General features: G+C 36.4%; 1 protein-coding gene across 3 annotated transcripts in view; it reads right to left on the reverse strand.

Moving 5' to 3' along the window:
* Positions 1-22,444, reverse strand: part of LOC103721476 (O-fucosyltransferase 1-like) — a 37,116-nt gene extending 14,672 nt beyond the window's left edge. The window contains exons 1-8 of one of the 3 annotated variants that reach the window (XM_039130994.1): positions 22,213-22,444; positions 21,938-22,109; positions 19,565-19,646; positions 19,365-19,435; positions 8,050-8,138; positions 6,330-6,453; positions 5,932-6,215; positions 1,030-1,159 (exon numbers count right to left, since the gene is read on the reverse strand). In XM_039130994.1, coding sequence (XP_038986922.1) covers positions 1,030-1,159; positions 5,932-6,215; positions 6,330-6,453; positions 8,050-8,138; positions 19,365-19,435; positions 19,565-19,646; positions 21,938-22,109; positions 22,213-22,223 — 963 coding nt within the window. In that variant the 5' untranslated portion in view covers positions 22,224-22,444. Of the gene's footprint in view, positions 1-1,029; positions 1,160-5,931; positions 6,216-6,329; positions 6,454-8,049; positions 8,139-19,364; positions 19,436-19,564; positions 19,647-21,931; positions 22,110-22,212 lie in introns of all 3 variants that reach the window. The other 2 variants (XM_039130995.1, XM_039130993.1) reach the window with 2 other exon arrangements.
* Positions 22,445-22,663: the final 219 nt, after the last annotated feature.

Raw genomic sequence — 22,663 nt, forward strand, 5'->3', positions numbered from 1 at the left:
AAGTCGGCAACCTCTACCGCTGTGGCAAAGGCGACAACCCCAGTGTTGGCGAAGACGGCGAGGTCCGCAGCAATGGTGAAGGTGCCGAGGTGGACCAAGGGGATGCCCTCCTTGTCTTGAATCTTCGCCTTGGCGTCGCGGGCCGCGTCAGAGGACTCGATCTCTGGGGTGATCATTTTGTCGGCGAGGGTCTTTACGAAGATCTGCATTTTGCATGGCTGGGTCGGGAGCTCTTCTTTTCAATCAAAGGAAAACTAGGTGCCTTGGCGGCAACAATGGTGAAGGCGAGGAGTGAAGTCCTGCCTCCTATATATTTTTTTGCTTGTTTTTCTTTCCGCTCGAGTAAACCGAGCCTAATGTACTCTTCTTTTTGTTCGGCCTCTACTGAGGTCAATGTAAAAATCCAAGCACGTGTTTTATAATGTTCAAGCATATTGTATTGTATGCAATATTTGGACTTGTATCTTTCCCCTTTTGATGTTTCCAGGTTCAAAGCCTAAAAGCGTGCAAAATCATAAAAATCATTAAAAACCAACTGCTACATTCAGTTGTTTTGAAATGACATTTATAGACTTCTGCATGGAACTTTATCCCTCAAAAGCATTAGAAAGTAGGTTCTCAGTCCTAAAGAAGATATATCTAGGTCTGTTGTAACAATTATTTCGGAAGTTGTCTAAAGAACTTTTGCATCATATCGGGATACACACATAGCACATATACACAGACAAGGGAACAGATAGCTAATGCTGAGATTACCTCCACTGGGAAGGCCCACGGTTTAATAAATTGGAAATTTCATGACTATATTATAAAGCTTGTATATCGTGCAGTACAGATCACCTGAAACAATTGTGAGAGAAAAGAAGCCTCTATGAATTGGGAGAGATCGTGCTGCATGTGTTATAATACCATAACCATAACAAATGAGCCTAGATATTTGAGGGATAGTTCAACTAATCTGATTGGGAAGCTTAGCAAGTCTAACCTACTTGGTAGGCAACTGCAGGATGGAAAGATAGAAAAAATTACCTGTTCTGGAGTTAATGGACACTTCCCAATAAGCATCCTGTCTCTATAAACAAGTACCTTCTTGGCAAAATTTTTCTGTCGGTATCCTTTCAAAATTTTTTGTTCTTCAGGCATAAATATATCCAAACACCTGAACAAATTTACATTCAAATCTGAAATTAATTAACTCAGCTGAACTGCAATTAGATGATATTGATTTAATAGAATATAAATAAAACTTCTCATATGTTGAGTTGGATACAAACATATTAAGATATGAAGCTTTCAGTGAATTTCAAGACAATGAAGATGTAAAATGTTGTGAATGTCACACTGTCTGATCAGGACAATAGAAGTGGCTATGTAGTTTCCATTGGTGAGAACACTTTTAGCATTTAATAGTTTATATTGAATTGCAAGGTCAGACCCGAAAAAATCAAAGCTTTAGCATATGAACATAAGGTCGACTTACTGTTTGCTGCAAATCCATCTTTTACCCACCATTGTGCTCAAGATTAACAACAGATCCCAATACAAAATTCTAATGAAAATCTGATAGAAAACTTTAGCTTCACATATGTGACATTGAAAACCTTATTAGTTATTACATTGAGCCAGGGATTAAAATAACACATATTGTGCCCATCAGTCAAGAGCAAGAGTGGCATGAGGACTGTGCAAACACTTAGCATGCACTGCCATAGAAAGATATGCAAGTTTGTAAGTACATTTGAAATTGATATACTAAAAGATGCCACATCATCCAAACATTTTTAATAATGCTAACTTTAATTGCTTTATTTAAAATGTAAAGGCAAGTTTTAAACAAATGAAACTAGCTCTTAACTAATAAATAAAATTATAGGTTCATAGCACATTCCATACCTTCCATTTCTACACCCACTTTGCATAGGTTAGAAACTTCCAGAACAATTGGTTATTGGTTTCCATGCATCATTTTGGTGCAAATTATGATCAACACGGAGGCTTTCCAATGCGGCTAACCCATCTTTAATTTTGAGTTGTCAAATCTTTTCCCAAAGATTTAGCACTTAGTGCAGATTCCTCTCTCTACTCTCCAACATATATGATTTTTGTTTCACTCTTATCTGATAATAAGTCTCCACCCATTCTTGCATCCGCTTGATGCATATGTAGGATGACTTATCATATCCACTTGGGGGTGAGCCTTGACGCAACAATAATGTTGTTATATTGTGACCTAGAGGATACATGTTCAAAATATGCAAGCAGCCTCTCCGCACGCAAGGGTAAGGCTGCGTACATCTAACCCTCCTCGGACCCCGTAATGATAGGAGCCTTGTGCATTAGGCCACCCTTTTCCCTTCTTAATCTCAATATATTGGGTCATTCTAGTCATTTGCATGTGTTTGTCTCATTAAATTTTCCAATTTATCATGAGATTTTAGTAATATAAAGGGCAAAGTTCACCGTTGACTCACACTATAGCCCATACTTTCTTTGTCCTTCACCCTCCCTCCCTCCTATCCAATACCTCTACTTCTTCTTTTAGCTGTTGTTACCCTCATCTCCCTTATGTCCGCCCTTCCATCGAGACACAAAACCTCTTCTCCTCAAACACTAACAATGATGCTATGCAGCAACCCTGGCCGGAGCTCTGTCATCTACCTTAATATTGCAACAAACTATGTCAAGACCTTGCCCAAGTAGCCCCTCTAGCATATGCATGTCCACAGTGAGGCCATCTACAACCATAATCATCTAAATGGCATCTATCTTTGCCTCTCCTTTAGTGGCAACAATCTAGATCAAGCCAACATCCATAGGTAAATGCTATTCTATTGCTCCACCTCCAATGGGTTCTTGAATGATCCAGGAAAATCACCAGACTCAATATGGACTACTTTGGCCACTATGAGTATTTAGGAGGATCACCAAACCCGATATAAATCACATTGGCCACTATAAACATTCTGAAGGATCATCAGACTCGATGTGGAGCACTTTGGCCACTACGAGTATCCAAAAAGATCACCAAACTCAATATAGAACACTTTGGCTACTACGAGCAAGGCTGGACAGAATCCAGAAGTAAGATCCGCTACATTAGGAAGCTGAATCATGTGCCGAAATTTAGGAGGTCATAACTTGGTCATACAATGCTTGATTGAGATTTTTTTTTGTGGAAATTGGGAAGTTTTTCAATATCTACAACTTTGGGCCAACCTCCTAGCAGGTTGAATCAGGCCGAAATTCCATCATTTAAGCTCCAAAATGGGCTAGTCAAACCGAAACTTTCCTTTTTGAGAAAAACTTTGACTAGATATTATCTTTCAACCCGCGAAGAATTAGACAGAGCGATAGACGACAAAGTTGATATAGAAGTCGGGATTTACCTCTTGCAGAATATTATTTTTTTTTAATTATTTCTATTAGTCATTTATTTTCGGAGATCTAGTCCTATTCGAACTAGGAGACGAATCCAACCCAAATTGTAACATCTCACATAAGTAGAGAAGAAGATAACCCAACTCACTAGGATCGTATCTCGATTGGCGACGTCTTCAACACAAGCATCAGCAACTCTATCTCCAAGCAAAACCAAGTGGTTCAGCCACGAGGTGGGAAGCAGGCGTGTTTCCATTTTTAGTTCTGATTTAGCACGAGCTAAATCTCTTAAGCAATGGAGCCCTAATCCAGAAGGATCATCAGATTTGATATGGATCAGTTTCGCCACTACGAGTATTCAGAAGGATCGTCATACTCAATATGGACTATTTTGGCTACTATGAGTATTCAAGAGGATCGCTAAACTCGATATAGAACACTTTAGCCATTACAAACAGGGTTGGATAGGATCCATGAGAAAGATCCGCTATATTAGAAAGTCGAATCGTGTACCAAACTTCAGAAGGCCATAACTTGGTCATACGATGCTCGATTGAAATGATCTTTTTTTTGGTGAAATTGGGTAGCTTTTCGAGATCTACAACTTTAAGCCAACCCACTAGCCAGTTGAGTCAAGCCAAAATTCTATCATTTAGGCCCTAAAATGGACTGGTCAAACTAAAACTTTTCTTTTTCGAAAAAGACTTTAATTAAATATTATTTTTCAATCCATGAAAAAATAAGCAAAGCGATAGAAGACAAAATTGATAAAGAAGTTGAGATCTACCTTCTGTAGAATTTTAATTTTTTTTAATCATTTTTATTAGTCATTTGTTTTTGGAGATCTAATCCTATTCGAACTAGAAGAGGAATCCAACCAAAATTGTGAAAGAGAGGACCCACTAGTATTTAAATAGGGGCTATGTACCTCAGTTTAGGAGGTGTGAATCATCAATGAAAGAAAGAGGACTTAAGCCTTACCTTCACAATTCTTATATCTTCTTATAGTTTTTCTTTTGAGAGATTCAAGTTGAGCGGATTGAAGAAAATCTTCCTTCTCCCCATTCGGATCATTGAAAGTCTCAAGTTCTTAACCAAATCCTCTATAGATAATAGCATGCATATGTATTTAACATGTTGTGACCTTGTTTGGCTTGGCCACGAATCCGATTGCAATTGGTGCATGTATAAATTTCACCCACCTTCCTACAAGGATGCAATCACAGTGAGGCCCTTGGTGACTTGGGCAGTGCCACGACCCCCCCCCCCCCTCCACTTCCAAATATGCCCCACTACTTTGGAGAACATGTTGATTAACTCAGTCTTCCTTATTAGGAAGCAATCATGGAGACCCAATCCTACATTACAAGCCAGTGGAACAATCTCCACCATTGCTAGTAGAAGTGGTGAGAAAGTGTGCCCATAGTGAAATCTCATCATCTTGATGATGCCACTTCTCATTGAGCATTGTTCAATGTCATAGTGTGAGGGCAGATGATGCCTTGCTGGTATAATGGCACTCTTTATCAAAAGAACATAGAAATGGTGTGTGGAAAGGAGCAAGAAGAGAGGAATGGGGAGGAAGAAATGAAGAGAGCTAGCACCACGAGAAGAAAGAAGAGTTTTGGTGGATAGACAAAGAACAATAGGAAAGGTTTGTGAAGTAAGATGGTAAAAGGACATAGAAAGAGAGTGGGAGGGAAATAAGAAAGGAAGGCGAGATAGGGAGAGTTGGGTGCTGAGTTTACTAAAAGTCTCAAGCTAACTTGATAGTATCTTATCATAGTGCCATTATGTGAAATGCCCCAAAATACCATTAACATATTTAATTTTTAGGGAAAATATGGTCAATTTAACCTACACGGCATCCGGGCTATTTGTTCCCTCGGACATTAAAGACATCCCGTATGCACACACCCATGCAAGCTCACTAGTGTGTATTACGAATAGAAACACGCACATGCACACACCTATGCAAGCTCACCGGCGTGCATGACACGAATGCGCACACATGACATGAGAGAAAAGAAATAAACATAGCATACAACAAACTTAGGTCAAAAAGGTATTAAGATGACAAGTCCAAGATCTAGTTATGTCAACAAAGCTTTAATTGAAGAAAATGCCTTCTCTTTACGAAAACAACTATGTACTATTGATCTATCATAAAAATAATGACATTATAAGCCTGCTCATAGCTTGCAACATGATTTCACGTCATCAAAAGTTTAACCACAAAAGAAAATGTAAACAAACTTAGATTGAGAAAGTAACTAATTTCTGTTACTTTATAGTAGAAGAATTATAGACCTCTATTATTAATTTATTATAATATCAGTAGTGACACTATTATAGAAATAGCTTCTTTGCATGTAGAGGTAAGACTGCATACATCTGACCCTCCTTAGACCCCGTAGTTGCGGGAGCCTCATGCACTGCAACGTCCTTGTCAACAGCAACACTATTATTATTCAGCACTATAAATATGTACATAAAAATGCATATATATGCGTATAAGATACATAGATTGGAGTTAAGGTAATATATACATACCCAGCAAAGGCAAGCATATCCATCTCAAATCGAAGGTGTATTGACATGAAATGGCCATTCGCACGAAGCTTATTAACTATCTCACTGCTTGTCTTCATTATGTGTGGCTTGAATCGAAGTGCATGATAATTCACTCGACACCTCAACCTCTGAAGTTCAGGGTCATCAATCTCCTCTGCCAAACGATGTGAAAAGGGAGTGAGGTAAATAGAACCATGCTTCCTCATCTTTTCCAAAGCAGTTGTTGTATACCAACTCAGAGGAGCATCCCTTGGTGGGCGAATCTGAAATAGAACAGGATCTACAACGATTTCAACTTTCTAATATTCTGATAATCATATGTATGTATTATATCAGAATAATTCAGAATAATATCATATTAAGCTTTAGCATTCAACCTGATAAGATTTCATCTTCTTGGTCTTTCCATGTGAAGAAATTTCAGGAAGCCTTTCCACTAAACGGATATCATACCTTAATGTCTTGATAAAATGATCAACATCATAGATACCTGGAAAACCACTGGGTGCAGGTATGAATGTTCAAATTAGTACCACAGAACGAGATGCAGATTGATATATAATTATGAAGAGAAACAACTTTTTAACAATAAAATAACAAATCGTAAATGCATAGGCTTGTGCACTGTGTATGGTAGCAAGACTAGCAGATGATTTGACTTTGAAATAAGCAATTGTGCCTCACATACCAATCACATCAGAATTGTCTAACACAGAATGTATCTTATATAATAATTGAATGCAGATAATCTAAATGCAAATGACTCTTCATGTGCATCAGTGTGAATATAAGATTAAAGCAAGTAATTTATGCAAAACAGTAAAAGTACAGATACACAAAATAAAGGAGTTTATTGCCCAAAGATGGCATGGGAATGAATGGATTTACTAAATTCTAACAATTTGACAAATAAGATCATATTAAAAAGTATGTCTAGTTTATATATCCAGCTGTGACCAAAGAAAATGCAAATTAAAGAAAATAATAGGAGCTTGTTTGGGTAATCCAGCAGCACCGAGTTGCATTTCCTGCTAGATTTGTGAATTAGGCTGCCATTTAAGCATCGCTCCATCAACCAAACACCTCCCAGCCCAAATCCTGTGGGAAGAAAATAAAGACCTCCACGGAACTTTTTTTTCTTCCTGCAATCCAAGGCTTGGGATTTAGGCTAGGATTTGTGCAGGCCTTTGGAAGGTGGAGCAAAATGGGCCAACAAGCCTTGATTCCTGTAGGAATATCCAAAAAGGCCCTTAGAAGTTTTTTATTTAAAAAATAGCTACTCTAATGACTCAAAATAATCATAATATGGTAATACTTGAGGTAGGAACAGTTTCAGAATCAACACATAAATTCCTGCCATCAAGTTTTGAAAACTAACTAGACATGATTCAACAAAGTATGCATATGAATCAGATCTCTAATTCAGGTTCACCAAATCCTAGTCTTAAACAAGCAAGGCTTCCTATTTTGGATATATTCTTCAGTTTGACTTTGATCCAAAGAACAGAATTTTAATTTTATTTTTTTATTTTTAGATTGATTCCTTTTCATCTCTTGGTAAGTAACAATTAGTGAACAATGATTTGCAGTTCAAGGATGGCATTAATAGAACAGAGAGAAATGTTAAAGCCTAATTCGTATTTGCGTCCCTTCCTCTATTTCTCCCTCCCTTATGATTTTACCTTCATGTGAATTATCATATATACATGCTTTCTATGTTGAAGGAGCAGCAGATGATGTTGTCAGGAGTACAATATAAAGCCAAATAATGCGCAACAAGGCAAAGTTCACCTTGACTTCATGGTTGCAAGATATGGATACATACAGATAACATCAAGTTAATAAGGGATCCTAGTCCTAGGGATTCAATCAAGGTAAAAGCAAGCTCATCAAAGCAGCGGCCTAGCACCTAGCCCGCCCCACCAAGTCCCCTGCTCTTTCCTGGATTTCAGGCAGTATGCTTAAGCCAGCAATTGGTGCTAAGAGCCTTTTTCTTTTTAGTAAACTTGATAATGTTTAAATATACTGTTCCAAAATAAGAAAAGGGATCACCAGTTTACAAAAAGAGCATGACTGCAGATACATAGATGCAGATACCTCTCATCATGCCAGAAAGAATTTGCATCCAACTCTGGTAGCACAAGTGTCGCATTCATGATTCTTGCAGCAACAACAGCATTACATATCTAAAAAAGTCCCGGTAGAGAAATCAGCATCTCATAACACGTCCTTGGGAATAAAAAAGAACTTGGCACTGATGCATTTGATGTGTCTGAAAACACCTTAAAAAACCATTAAGAAAATAGTGCATTGCACCAATTCAAAAAAGGATCATTGAAAATATTAAAGAATTTCATAACCAGACTACAACATGGCAGCAATGCTCGCATGAGTAAGTTCCATAATGTCCACATTGCCAAAATAAAGGAAAGTGTATCAAACATGTCTATTGACCTCTTTATAGGAGTTCCGCCACATGAAACTCCAAAATAAGTTGGAACAGCATATGGTGTTTCAAACTTTCAATACAGTTATAGCTATCCTATACTCCAGAAAAATGATACTGTGTTCTTATCTTCTGAGTAAAGACCATAAGTGAAAGGATTCAAGGGCTTCATGCCAAGGTTGCAAAAGAGATAGCAAAGCATATCTAGTCGTAAATTATAAATATTTCCTCATGTGTTTTCTCAGAAACTAGTTAATGAAGCAAATATGAAAGTTATTGGAAACGGTGCTTACCAGTTTATATTTACTTGAAAGAGGTTAGAAGGACTTTGGCTGGAACGAGCAAGTAATGTGGATTGTTTCCATATATTAGTGCATTGTTCTAAAAGGAAAGGTTTTCTATAATAGCATATCTAGATTTTCAAAATGGATTGAAGTAATGATGCATGGCAGTGCTTACCATGCAGCATGCACTATTGAAGCAAAAGACAAACACCGTAAAGTGGTGCGAACTGTTGTACTGATTGTGTCAGTTTATATCACACCATATTGGCTTGTATCAGGCCATGTCTGTTTGATATGCACAGACAAACTAAGAGAAACTGAAATGAGCCTAAGGCTTGGAAGCCTTTTTTGGGACTTCTTATTATGTTATGTTGGGTTCTGAAGGGTGGGGCGAGCTACTACACCAGACAGCACCACCCATTTTAGCCTCATGAGAACATCAATGACAAATCAATCTTGATTTTCATCTTATAAATTTAAGCTACTCCTTCAGGTAACAATAATTGTTTACCTCTTTGAAATTTCTTTGGAGAAGAATAAATATTAACCTTCTTTTAAATTTAAATAGATTAAATATGACACAACAACTATTTGTAGTAAATCACCTAAGTATATTGTGACTATATGATATTTTAAGCATATCAGATCCTTTTTTTTTAAATAATGCACTATTACGATAGTGCTGTATATGTGTTACAACTATATCACCTAACCATTGCAATTTCAGTTCCCAAATTGAACTAAACTAACACTCAGAATTTAATTCCATTTCAATCAAGTCAAACATATATGGAAACTTAAATCCGTTCCCAAAGTGATTGGATTCAAAACCAATCATTCACTTTCTATATCATGTTCCCTTCCCACCGCAATCTGCCATAGATTCACTATATATGGAGGACTATTGTGAAGGAGGAAAAGGTTTAGATCCCTACCAGTTGTGATTGCCGCCGAGGGTGAGAGGCATATCATCGTGACACATGGCCCAAATTTAAGAGAGTAAGATTTATTGAATTCAAGTGGAATTTCTCACGAAACCAACTGGTTTGGTTCAAGTACTCCTATTAGGTGACCCAAAACTTGATAGACAGACCAAGCTGAGGAGTTGCCGAGTTGGAGGTCTAGAACTGACCATTCTCCATCCTTTCTTCCAATGACCCTTGGTTCCCTCAAATCCACTCATCTCCTTCCTCTGCTGCACCATCCTCGTCCTTGACACAATAGAGGTTTTTTAAAGGCAAGAGCTAGGACATTTTTCTATGGTCACAGACCTAAAGTGAAATTGTATGCCTCTTCAATGATTTTAGGAGGATGTTGCAAGTTCTCATTGGGAGCATCAAACAAGAAAAATAGGATTATGTACCCAAGAGGTAGGCATTTGTGATTTTTTATAGAGAAAAAGAATTTGAGAGATAGAGTGTTAACTTCCCCACTATCTTGCTTCCTAAATTAAAGTAAAGATAAAATAAAGCTGGGGTTTCATTTACAAACAACAAGATTCATCTTTAAAAATGTTGCATCATCTAGCCCTAAGGAGTCCCTATTCTCCTTAATAGTCAGGTGGATTGAGACATGGATTGAGATGTTAATGATGAATGAGATAATAACAAAGATATTCATTCCATGACCAAGAGAATATTCTTATCGGGCAAAAAAATTGAATGATTTGTAATCTGATTTGACAACACAATAGGATAGAAATATAAGCTGACGGCATGGATGAGGGCATCAAGGTTGTCAATGTGGAACATGATGGATTCCGGTAGCTGGCAATGGCATATCACAGAGAATCTAGAGGCTCTTCTGTTTTATTTTGCTGACTTTTCTTTCATCTTTTTTTATCTATCCCTTCTCTTGAATTGTTTTTCATTAGTTATAGGTAATGGACATTAGAGGGGTGGATTGAAGAAGGAGATTGATGGGTTTTAGAGAACTAGCAGAAGGGAAAAGAAAGGGCCAGGAGGCAGAAGGCGGCGGGTTCTACACCTTCAGTTTCTCATAATTTAACCCACCTATCAGTTTTGTGGCTCACCTGATAAAATTTTATCAATCAAACTGATTTGGTTTCAAGGAGTTCAATAATTTTACTCACTTAAATCTGGGGACATGTGTCTTAATGCTATGCCTCTCAACCTCGGTGGCGCTTGTAACTAGTGGCAATCTAAACCATTTCCTATGAAGAAAAATATGATAAAGTTATGTGCTGAATTGATCCCCCAAAAGAAAACTTGAGCCCAAACTCAAAGACAACTATTAACCGAGTTTGGATTCAAGTTTGGAGCTTACTAATTTTGATGAATCCAAACCTAGAATTGAAACTTGATTTGTGTCTTAATTGAGTTCGGATACAGCATGGAGCCAACCCAAGTCCAACTTGTTTATAACCCTAGATCTAGAAGAATCAAATATTTGATTGTTTGCAAGAAAATCCTTAAAACCTAGAAAGTTAACTAAACATGGAACCCATCATGCATGCAAAAAGAAGGGAGAAACAGTTAAAGTAAAAGAAATTTCATTAAGCTTCCTCAAAACCTTGGGATTGCCCTAACCATACTATATAGACCATAGGGACTTAAACTTTATGAAATATATATTTTACATGAACTAATGATACAACTCAATATGCTTCACCCTTGAAAAATCTTTATACATAATGCAAAAGACTTGTGTGCCTCACTACATGGCCGAACTCTGTACTCGAAGTTGGCCTAATTGGGTTTTTCCCAACATATCATAATTGTTAACAATAAAAGTTCGCAGGCACCACTCCACACAAAACCTGGAGTCCATTGGCCTCTTGTAAAATTCCCGTCTATTGAGACTTCCTTTATTGTGCATTCTATGTGCAAAAAACGGTTTCTAGCCGGGAAGGGGATAAATAAAGAACAAAAGTCATTCGATTCCCGATGAGCAGATGAGCCTTGACCTTTTGCTTGCCATAGAGAAAACAACGAAAGTAATCACATGAGCAATCCTGTCATAGCTCTTTCAAGTCATGATAATTTGGTCCAAGTAAGCTTGTTTGGTGCATCAAAGACATCCAAAAGATGCATCTCATCAAGGCAACCAAAAGTCAATATATTATAGCCAAAACTGACTCAAGAATCTTAAATATAAGACTCTAAAAAATATGGTTGTAATTAAGGTCCGCAATATCAATACAGGTACCGTATCGATCAATATCGTTCGGTACAATATAGTCAGTATGGTATGGTATGCAGCCCATATAGAGATAGCTCTCAATCTCTTTTTTTCTCACTTTTTATTAAGATCCTGAAACTAGACAGTATAGGTTGGTACAGTACGGTAAGCATTCCGATTTTAGACAAATACTAAACCGATACAAACCTGTTTGACTCATATACTAAACCGAACCTCAAACAGTACAGTCGATATGGGACGGTACGACATACCTTGGTTGTAATTGATATGGAAATAGGAATAAGATTGAAATTAAGTTCTAAACCTTAAGACTCATCTAATCTTTCAGTTTGTTAGGAGCCTTCTTGAGATTATTTTAAGATATCATTTTCTTAAAAATCATCGAAATACTAATACTAATAGCACATATATCCAAAAGCATATAGAGAATTTCTGCACTGGACTATGAAAAGCATCTCCATATCAACTAATCTTAAGGGCAGGACTGCAAGGGGACATTAGTATATCCACCACCAACACTACAGAAATCAAAACTCTCTTCTAGATTTTTCTAATAGAGTGCTGGTAGAGGTATGATAAAGCAATGAAAGCAATTGAGACAACTTTGTGGCATATTTATTACTTTAGAAGAGAGGGTCAACTGGTGTAGTTGGTATCTTTGGGGGTTAGTACCAAGGACCTAAGTTTGAGTCCCGCCCTCACCCATATGTGGGCTAGGATTTCTCCCATCCTAGTTCTCAAAAAAAAAAAAAAAAAAAAAAAAAAAAAAAAAGCTCTAGAACACATGACTAAGTTACCAGATTACGAAAAGGGTATATAAATGCAACATTACAACAAAGGCCAGAAACATAACAAAAATGAGAGGTATTTCAAAAATATGTATAGCAAAAGGAAAAGGTTTTAAGTTAGCCACCAGACATATCCTCAATTCTTTTCTAGCACAATATCAACAATTACTAACCGTTATGGTTTACCATATTTCGCTGCTAGAGTATCCAATTTTGCAAAACTAATTAAATAAGTTACCAAACACAATTTTTGCAAGGATATTCATGGAATTGGAAGCGTTTGGTTTGAAGGTAAAAACTAGGTTGCTTTTTCCTCAGTCTACAATGGCAAATTCAAGTTGCACCATCACGAATTGCTTCTAAGAGAATCTGCAGATTTTTGGGTTTCTAACTATACGATAGCCTCAAATTACTAAGTCATTCTTACAAACATCACACTTAAATTGATTACTCACTCAAGACACCTAAAACAGTTTTCAGTAGGCTTGTGTCATCAGATATTTACCATACTATGTGAGTTTGGCATCTTCTAGCACCTCTTCTCTGTTAAGGTTACACCAAAGGACATCTTGCAAGGGACGAGAAAGGTGTCACCCCAGCCACAAGTTTGGAAATAACAAGGGCCTAGCTCAGAAGGATGAGAGCATATTTCCATTCTCCACTTACACGGAAGGGGTATAAAAGTTAAGTTCTCATAAAACTTGACTTGAGCCACTATGAAGATGTATATGGCCCCATTCGACATTCTATTTAGAACGCCAAAAAGCGCATCTTGGAGAGCCAAAAGCCCTTTTAGGTGATTTTGTGTGTTCGGTAAAAAATTTCAAATAGCATTTTACTTCCTCCTAAAGCTAAAAAATGTCTACTAGTGTCAGCTCAAATTTGGATCTTTCGGGAGAAAGCTCTACCTGAGACCTATCGGGAAGCTATTTCCATTTTAATAAGAATTCCACAGATGAAAATACCCATGGAATATAATAACAACATAATATAATGCAATAATATAATTATAATGTATTAATATTATAATATAATACTATTATGATATAATATAAAATGCTAACCTTATTATATTATACAATATATCTATAAAATATAAAGTAATATATAACATTAACATAATAATATTATTTTATATATTATAATTATAAATTGTAATATATTATTTATGTTAATTTCTATAATTATATTATAATATATTTTATATTTTATGTTATACATAAATTATTCATTATATATTATTTAGATTAAGATATCAAATAAATAATTTATGAATTAAGAATACTTTATAATAATAATTTTTGATGGTACAAACTATGAGATAATTGAAAGTGCTATGCAACGTCCTTTATTATGATTTTCTGATACTAAAAGCACTTTCTTGGTTACTAACTAGAATATTAAAGTTCCACAACACTTCAGAAATATAGTTGCCAAATAGCAAACAACTTTTTATTAAAAGCTCTACTGCCCAAAGCTTTACAGAAGCTTTACAGATAAAAGCTCTACTATCAATAGTAACGCTAAACGGGGCTTATAGCTTATCATATAAAAGTTAAGGGATCTTAAACTATTATCTTTTAGTATATTATTTATTCTTACCGGCTATCATATGCAATTGTTAAGTTGATGTCTACTTTTCTACAAAAAATTAAAAAGTACAGGAGTCTAATTTTCAATATTCTTGTTTACCTTCTAGATTCAAGTCTTTACCCATCTAGTAGTCCCACCGCCGCTCAATGATGCGATGTACTCCTGAACATACGTCGGATCTACATTCTTGATTTGAATCTTTGTTATCTCCATCATATGATACAAGAAGCCCATCTGGAGGTACCTCTCTCTGTCCATGGCTCGAAACACTTCATACAATGGTCTGATAGCCATCACTATCTTCTCGGCCAGCTGCCAGAATTTCTACCTCGTCACCAAATTTTCGACAGTACTCTCTTTAGTGTCGGCCCTCAAAAATCTACATTTCTGTCACTCGGAACTAACAAATATCTGACGTAGAGTACTTACCTCTCAAGAAGGCTATCAAGTGCAATGTAGTTGATAGCAAACCATGTGACTTCTGATCTCAAAATCTCTCTTTCTGTATATCTTCTCATCAGTGAAAAGACCATATATGGTTATAAATATATTTATGATGGTTTGCGTTGTCTTCACTATTTGTTGCACCATACGAATCTTTACAATGTCCATCAACATAAGGTGGATACAATATGCAACACATGCGGTCCAGAAAATATCTCTCTGATGGCCTTATATTGTGGCCTATTATCAAGGATGGCATACACGACATTCTCCTCTCCTACCTAATCAATCACCTCCTCCATCAATTTGAGAATGTGCATAACATCATGCACCTGATCAGAAGTATCAACCAACTTGTGGAAGAAAGTCTTCATATCACAATATGTCAATAAGTTGATAATGCTCCGTCTGGTAGGACCGATCCACCCATCATACATCATAGTCAGTCTATATGTGGGCCACTTGCTCTTGTATGAGGCAATCCACTTATCTAGTTACTTATTATTGTCAAAAAGCTCACTGTATATGTCATTCGGTCCTGGAGGATCTACACCAAGACCAACAGCCTATATAGAGCAAATGGCGATCTACAGTATGTATTATCTGCCACATTCACTAGAATGTGGCTGAAGTGGAACCAAAATTCAATAACTTGCCACATATTCTTCTTTTTATCCTTCAATATTGTGTCAATCCACTGTTGCTTCAAATTCTTATTGGAAAAAGCATGTGTATCTAAATCAAGAATGGTGGCTCCTGATGGAATCTTCCTCTCCTTGCCGCAGTCCACCTTCGCCTTTTTGGAAACCCTCTCCTTCACTGCTCTAAAATCAGCAAAGTTCTTCATCAACCGTCGAATCTTCTGTAGGTATTTTTGGCACATAAATACGTCAGGATGACCACCAGCCAAGTGTTGATTCAACCTAGTTATCCCTCCTTTAAACTCTGTGTTGCACCAATTGCACTTTCGATTATACCAACCCGAGAGAATTTGCCCATGATCCTAACTAATGTCATGCTCTGGCTTCTTTTTTTTGATGGTTCCATTCTTGCAGATTTATCAAGTACATCAATTTATTAATTATTTAAAAATATCAAAATTTTATTACGATAAATTTTTATTTCAAAAAATACAACTGATTTATCTAATACATAATACTAATTTTTCATATTTTATTTATTTATATATTTTTACTATTTTTAAATTAAAAAATATATTTAAATACCATAAATTCAGAAAAATATGTTTTTTTACTTCAAAAAATACTTCTAAAATATGTATTACATACTACTAATCTTTCATAATTTTTGGTATTAATTATATATTTTAATTATTTTTAAAATTTAAAAATAATTTTTAAATAAAAATATTTTAAAAAATTAATTTCAGCTCTGATCCATGTAGAATCCAACAATGCATGGTACATATATTTTTCTAGACGCATGGGCATGCATCAAAAGCTGCATATTTCTCAATTTTTTTCAAATTTAAGCTTAGGCCACTATGCGCATAATCGCATCAAAACTTAAATAAATGGATACCAAATTTTGCTAAATAGTATCTTGCATGCCCTTAAATACCCTTCTAATTTTATATTTTTTGAATTTTATTTTTTTATTTTTTTAATTTTTTAATCCAAAAATATATTTTTAATTTTCAAAAATTATATATAATCCAAAAAAACTTAATTTTTATGTCATCATGTAGATCATCCATAAATATACAATATCATAAATCAAGCCAAAATCAAAAATTTTGACATGACCTTTCCTTATTTTGCAAATTTCAAGCTATTTTTTGGAGCCCAAAAAAATAAAAAAAATGGATAGGAGAGAGGAAGAACATCTTATTTAGGCTTGGAACTTCCTTCAATCGTGTTGAATCGATATGATTTTTGCTGGAAAAAGGGAGAGACGTTTAGAGAATAGCATAAACGTTGGGAAGGCCTGAGAAACTCCTCAGGCCTTCCGAACATCTTATAACAAAAGAGGAAAAGAGGGAGAGGACCAATTCTGAACCGGCCCAACTCGGTGCGAACCGTCAACATTGGAAAGGCCCGAGAAACTTTTTAGGCCTTTCCAACATCTTCTTATAACAAAAGAAGGAAAGGGGGAGGAGGGTCAATTCCAAACCGGCCCGATCCGGTTCCGACCAATTTGAGATCGGTTTCAGCCGGTTCGGGACCAGTCCCGAATTTAATAGCCGAACCAACCTGATCCCCCACCAGGTCAACTCAATATAGGCCAAATCGGACAGTTCGGTCCGATTCGGCCAACCTTGTTTGAAGCACTATTTCCATAAGATTGCATAAATGCATATTGATTATGACATCCAAAATATAAAAAGACACAAGGCATGTCGGGAAACTTCATAGACTTGGCATTTGGAAGCCTGATGGGTTACATCACCCAACTTCAACAAACTTTCCATAACATGCAGTGCATTTCACTAACATATTCTAAAAAATTGTTAACAATTATTGCATTTTTATTAATTTATTATTGCATGCATATATCATTTATTTTCTCGAGTGCAGTCATATAAAATTTTGTGCACTCATACTAAGTTGAGTAGGATAATCAAGTCACTCCCCCCCACTGCCACTTTCCAAAAAGAAAAAAAAAGCTCTTAAGGATGCCCAAAAGATCACTAGAATGTATGGTGCCGAATTTTGGTTTTGGACCCGTTATGGGTAGCCTCAAAGCTACAATGTATCTGGTACCAAGTTAATAAGTGCAGATAGTTTCAAAAGTTCTCATCTAGTTTCAAGTAGATCGGGGGAAACTATAGGCATCTAGAAAACAGTTAAAAATTATACCCCCTTCAATTGAATGGTGAACATGAGGTCTCATTTGGCTCCTGTACAAGGACTTACAGGGTTACATCAGCAAGAATTTGGGTTTTCATTATTGCATCAACAAGCAAAGATGATGAACTTTCAAAAAGAAGTAAAATTTAATTACCAAAAAAAAGAGGTAAAATGTTGTTTGTCTAAGCTTCATTATACATTTATACTAGACAAGGAAATTGAGCTCAATATATGGAGGTTTACATGCATTCAATTGTTGAATGTGATTGACTAATCTGAACTAAATTATTACTAAATCTTAGCAAAAAGTGGATTTAAAAAAAAAAAAACACTTTTTTGCCTAAAAAAGATGGGTTATTTTTTTTGCAGAATGATACATGATTAGGCATCCCCAAAGATTTTGTGCCTGAATCCTAGTATGAAACCTGTGGCAGTCTAAACAAATGTGTATCAGATATTCAAAATATATCTATCGAATATTCAAAAATTGTGTACCGGATATTCAAAATATGTGTATCGGATGTTCAGAAAATGTCTATCAGATGTTTAGTAAATGTTTATCACCCATCTTATACTTAGACTTAGCAGCAAAATCATCCCAGAATCTTTAAATGTGAATTATTCTGCAAAAAGAAAAAATATAACCAGACCATTTCTGCAAAATCAATAATAACATGGATTTTTATGCAAAATTTTCTAGCCAGAAAGATTTCCTAAAGGCCTCACTAATATAACTCATTAATTAAGCAGGTGGGGTCCAATCCAACTCAAACAAAAGGGAATAAATTTACTAGGTATCTTAAACCCACAAATAGACCATCATGAACAATTTTGATGAAGATTATATTGATACAACATATTTCAGAAATACGATTGCTCGGTGATTTACATGTTTCTCTGACCCTGTGATCCACACAATGCTAGATGTGTTAGAAAGCTCATTTGGATATCTTTCCAATAAGCATAAGCCTCAGCTTACACTTCATATTATATCTAATGAGGCAATCTATTATTTCTGGCTGCTTTAGGAATCTTAATTTGGGCATTTGATGTTTTTCTGCTATCACATCAGCTCCCCTTTGTCAACACTCAACAGTCTTAACAAACTTAACATCTTGAGCTTCATGTGTTAGATTTTTTTTTCATACTTTGTTATTCTTCCCCCGTCGTAACCATTTTAGATAGCTTATCAAAAACAAACAGGAACAATTAAAAAAGCAAAAACAAAAACATCTACATACTCTTATGCTCCGCTGTCCAATAGCTATGGTTCTGCATAGGTGGCACCAACCCTTGATAGAGTTAAAATTGCTTTTTATTGCATATGGCCAAGCCTGTATATTTGGGCAATATGGACCCTTCAAAATGCATTAAATATCCTAGGTTCATTTGCAAATACATAAGACTGGTTAAAAATGAAGTGGTCATGTGAACATTCCAGAAGAATGGCAACATCAATTTATTACTTTTCAACTTTTCCAGTCTTTTATCTAAAATTTCAAGATATAAAACACACCAAATTTTGCAGGTATCTTGTTTAATTTGTGCTTTCTCAACTATACGATCGCTTGGCAGCCCAAGTATTTTCTTGTAGTTAGACATGACTGAACGTTTTGTTCTTCTCATTGTCACCTTTAAAAACTATCAACTATGCTCCTTCTTCATCAATTAACAACAATAAAGAGACAACCAAACTGTTAAAGTTATAAAGGACTACCAATAAAAAAAATAGCTGCTGTTTTAAGTCATTACTGACATGCAGGATAAGATATACGCATATTTCTCAACATTTACCTATTGCAATATGTATCAAGACTTAACATCATCACAAAGGCAGCATGGTTTGCAAATAAGAGAATGTCACAACCAAAATTATTCTTCATACCGCACTTCGCTGTTGATTCAAGCCACCATTGCAACGCACTCGTAAATAGCCATTACTCTCATTTGGAGGAGCTAGAACATTTACATTATAAAAGAGACTTGAGATTCATCATCATAAGGTCAAAGTAATTCAGTACAGAACTAAATATAATCGCAAATCTAGTTATAAGAACTGTTTAGGAAGATGCCGAAATTACGTACGATGCCAATATGATCGTGGAGCAGACGAGGATCTCCAACCACCAGAATCAGCAGTTCTCCAAAGCTTATTTACATCAACATCCTTCAAGCATGTCGATGAAAGATATTAGAACAAAGAACTGACACAACCAAAAGAGTTCAAGAAAACTGTACAAGTACATTGGCATAGCAAGGACATTATTTATATAATTACAAGCTATATTGATGATCATATACATGAAGCAGAGGCCAGTAAAGCATCAGGCCAAGGTAATACTATTGTAACTTCAGTAAACATCAGAGATGCTAAAACAATGCATTAAATCTTCTAGGGATTTAAAAGAACTGAATCTGTAAAGCATGAAACCAAAACAGAATTTAACATATGCAAAATGATGATTTAACATAAATAACTTTGGTGCATCAATATGTACCAAATTCACACACCCAAAAACAAGATAAAAGAAATTAGAAGCCATGGCCCCATGGTTGTGATCATTACCTGGTGAAAAAAAGCTTGCAGGTGTATCAATTTCTGGTCTATTTTCTATGTATACTAAGCTTAATCTGGATCCCATCTCAGCAATCAACATAAAAAGGATTGGAAGAGCAATGTTGCAAGGACCTTTCTGGACCAAGCTACAAGGAAATACTGCAGCAGGCCATCACTAGATATATGCAGATGCTAACAATATTCGCATCAAACACTTTCAAGTTCATTAACTACTTATGTATAATTGGTATTAGTGATGTATAATAAGTATTAGTTGTGTGGCAGTGAATTGAAAGCCCATTTTCCAAGGGAAGAACAAAAGAAACACATTGATTTCCTTCCCATTTCAACAAATCACTTCCTGTTTATGGATTCCTGTTAAGTTTCGTTCATATCAAGGGTTTAAAAAGCAGCAACAGTATGAGGGTGGTTGAGGCACTACATAGTACATCTGCAATATGCAGATGCACATACAGGTTCCTACACACTTAACATTCTAAAAATATTTATAAATAAATAGAATCCAATAACATTAGGTCAAAAGTGAGAAATAAGTAATATTTCATAAAAATGAGCAAATATATGCATATGCTTCCACCCTTATTTAAGAGCTTATTTTAGTATAGTATGATGTGTTTGCCTAAAAAGATAACAATATTTTTGTATGAACTATGCTCAAATTCAAGTAGTCAAATGCATTAGACAAATTTTTGAACCAAGGTTCGCCATCTCGGTATTGAACCCCATACCAATACCATTGCATTATAGTGTCAATACACTCGCTACGGGTCCAGTTTGGCGTACCGTGTATCGGTACGCTTTCCATACCGCATACCGGTTCAATACCAATATAGTACGGTATGGTCGATACACATCAGTACCAACCGGTATGACAAACCTTATTATACACTGTCAAATAATGAACCAAACAAGCAACAAGGATGCGAGACATGTAACTAAATTCAAAGTACGTAGGTAATAAACAAATGTAGTATTAAGCTACTAATTCTCAAAAGGACACTTGGAAGTCAATCACTCCTCCATCATCATCACAGTCCATATGTCTCTAGGCCGCATATGTTAGCCACTTGGGCCTACGTGGGCATTTGATGGCTTATCATGTGGCCTAGCCCCAATATGCATACATAGATGGGATATATTGCTGCATGAAGAACACTGGATCTAATGAAGCTTTCCCACTTTCGACATACTTACGAACTACATTGCTTGCTTTCCTTGCTATGGTGCATGATCTGTAAGGCTTGGTTTATGAAATGCTTGTCAGTGATAAGCGTCATTTTACAGCATGAGAATTTCCCAAGTCTCACCACATATCTACATTTGTAAACAATTAATTCTCGCCCACAAAAATATCAATGCCACGGGTCTTTCCATTCAACTTCGGAGGGTGGGATTGAGACAGCTCTAAGGTGGGAAGAGTTCAAATCAAAGCTAGGTAGCTCGAGTGAAAAAGATTTTAATTACAGCTTGCATCATTAAAGGATTCCCAATTCTTTAGTAGGGGAAGACCCTTATTAAATAACTTAGCTCGAACGTCCAGAGTAAGATGCTTAATCCATGCCATCCCTTTCAGCCTTAAAAAGTGGTACACCTTGCTCTCTAGAACTCCGATCAAGGTACAAATAGTGATCACATCTTTGGAAGGAAACAATCATTCCTTTGACTTACCAACAAAAAAGACAACAAATGGTACAACTACATATTTTTGGAAATGTTCCATACACGAGCAATTAAGGAAAACATAGAAGAGAAATGAAATCTAAACTCTGGGCTTCCACCAAATCCTAACCCAATCTTTTCACCAGTCACATTCCCAATGTTCAATTCAAGAACCACAACATCTAGAAAACAATCCAGGATCGAAGAAATCTAACCTCCACCTGATTAGAGGGGCGGGTGACCCCGATCATCGAGAATAGAGACAGAGTACAGATCAGAAGAGCGAGCACGGCGATCCCTAGCCTCCCCGGGAACGCCTTCATCCCCCCGCCGAGCTGCTTCAGCTGCCTCGCCCCCCCTCTCCGTCCCCAAACCTCTCCACCCCTGAAAGAACTGAAAAAATCAAAAAAACAAAAAAATCACTAAAAATGCTTGAATTCACGAAGAAAAAAGGGAGCGGGAAACAATTGGCGGTGGAAATGGAGATCGAGGGTACCTCCTCATCATTTAACGAAACGGGTTCTTCGAAGTTTTGGTAGTCGAGGATTTGGATTTCAAGAGGTGGGAGGACAAACCCTGGAAGGCGAGCTCTCAGTAGCTGGCGAGCAGATCCGGACGCGGACTCTTCTTATATCGTGGAGAAGAGTAACGAGAGAGAGCGTGGTATGAAAGGTGGTGGTCCAGGATAACCCGTTCGTACGCCGCGGGAACGCGTAACGCCGGTGGACCTCGGGGAAGACTGTGGAGTGGTACAAGATCCGCTACAACCCAAATTTGTAGGAATCCCTTACAATCGGTGTGGCAGATCAGGATAGGAGAAGGATTCGAACTAGAGAGTGTATGCATAAAATTATCTAAGCGGACAATGGAATCTTCCGTCAAAATTGTGTTATAACACATCTAGTCCGTTCATGACGACGCCGTAAATGGACGAGAAGGATTTACCT

This window comes from Phoenix dactylifera, chromosome 10 (assembly GCF_009389715.1).
Source record: "Phoenix dactylifera cultivar Barhee BC4 chromosome 10, palm_55x_up_171113_PBpolish2nd_filt_p, whole genome shotgun sequence".
In the NCBI taxonomy this organism is placed as follows: Eukaryota; Viridiplantae; Streptophyta; class Magnoliopsida; order Arecales; family Arecaceae; genus Phoenix; species Phoenix dactylifera.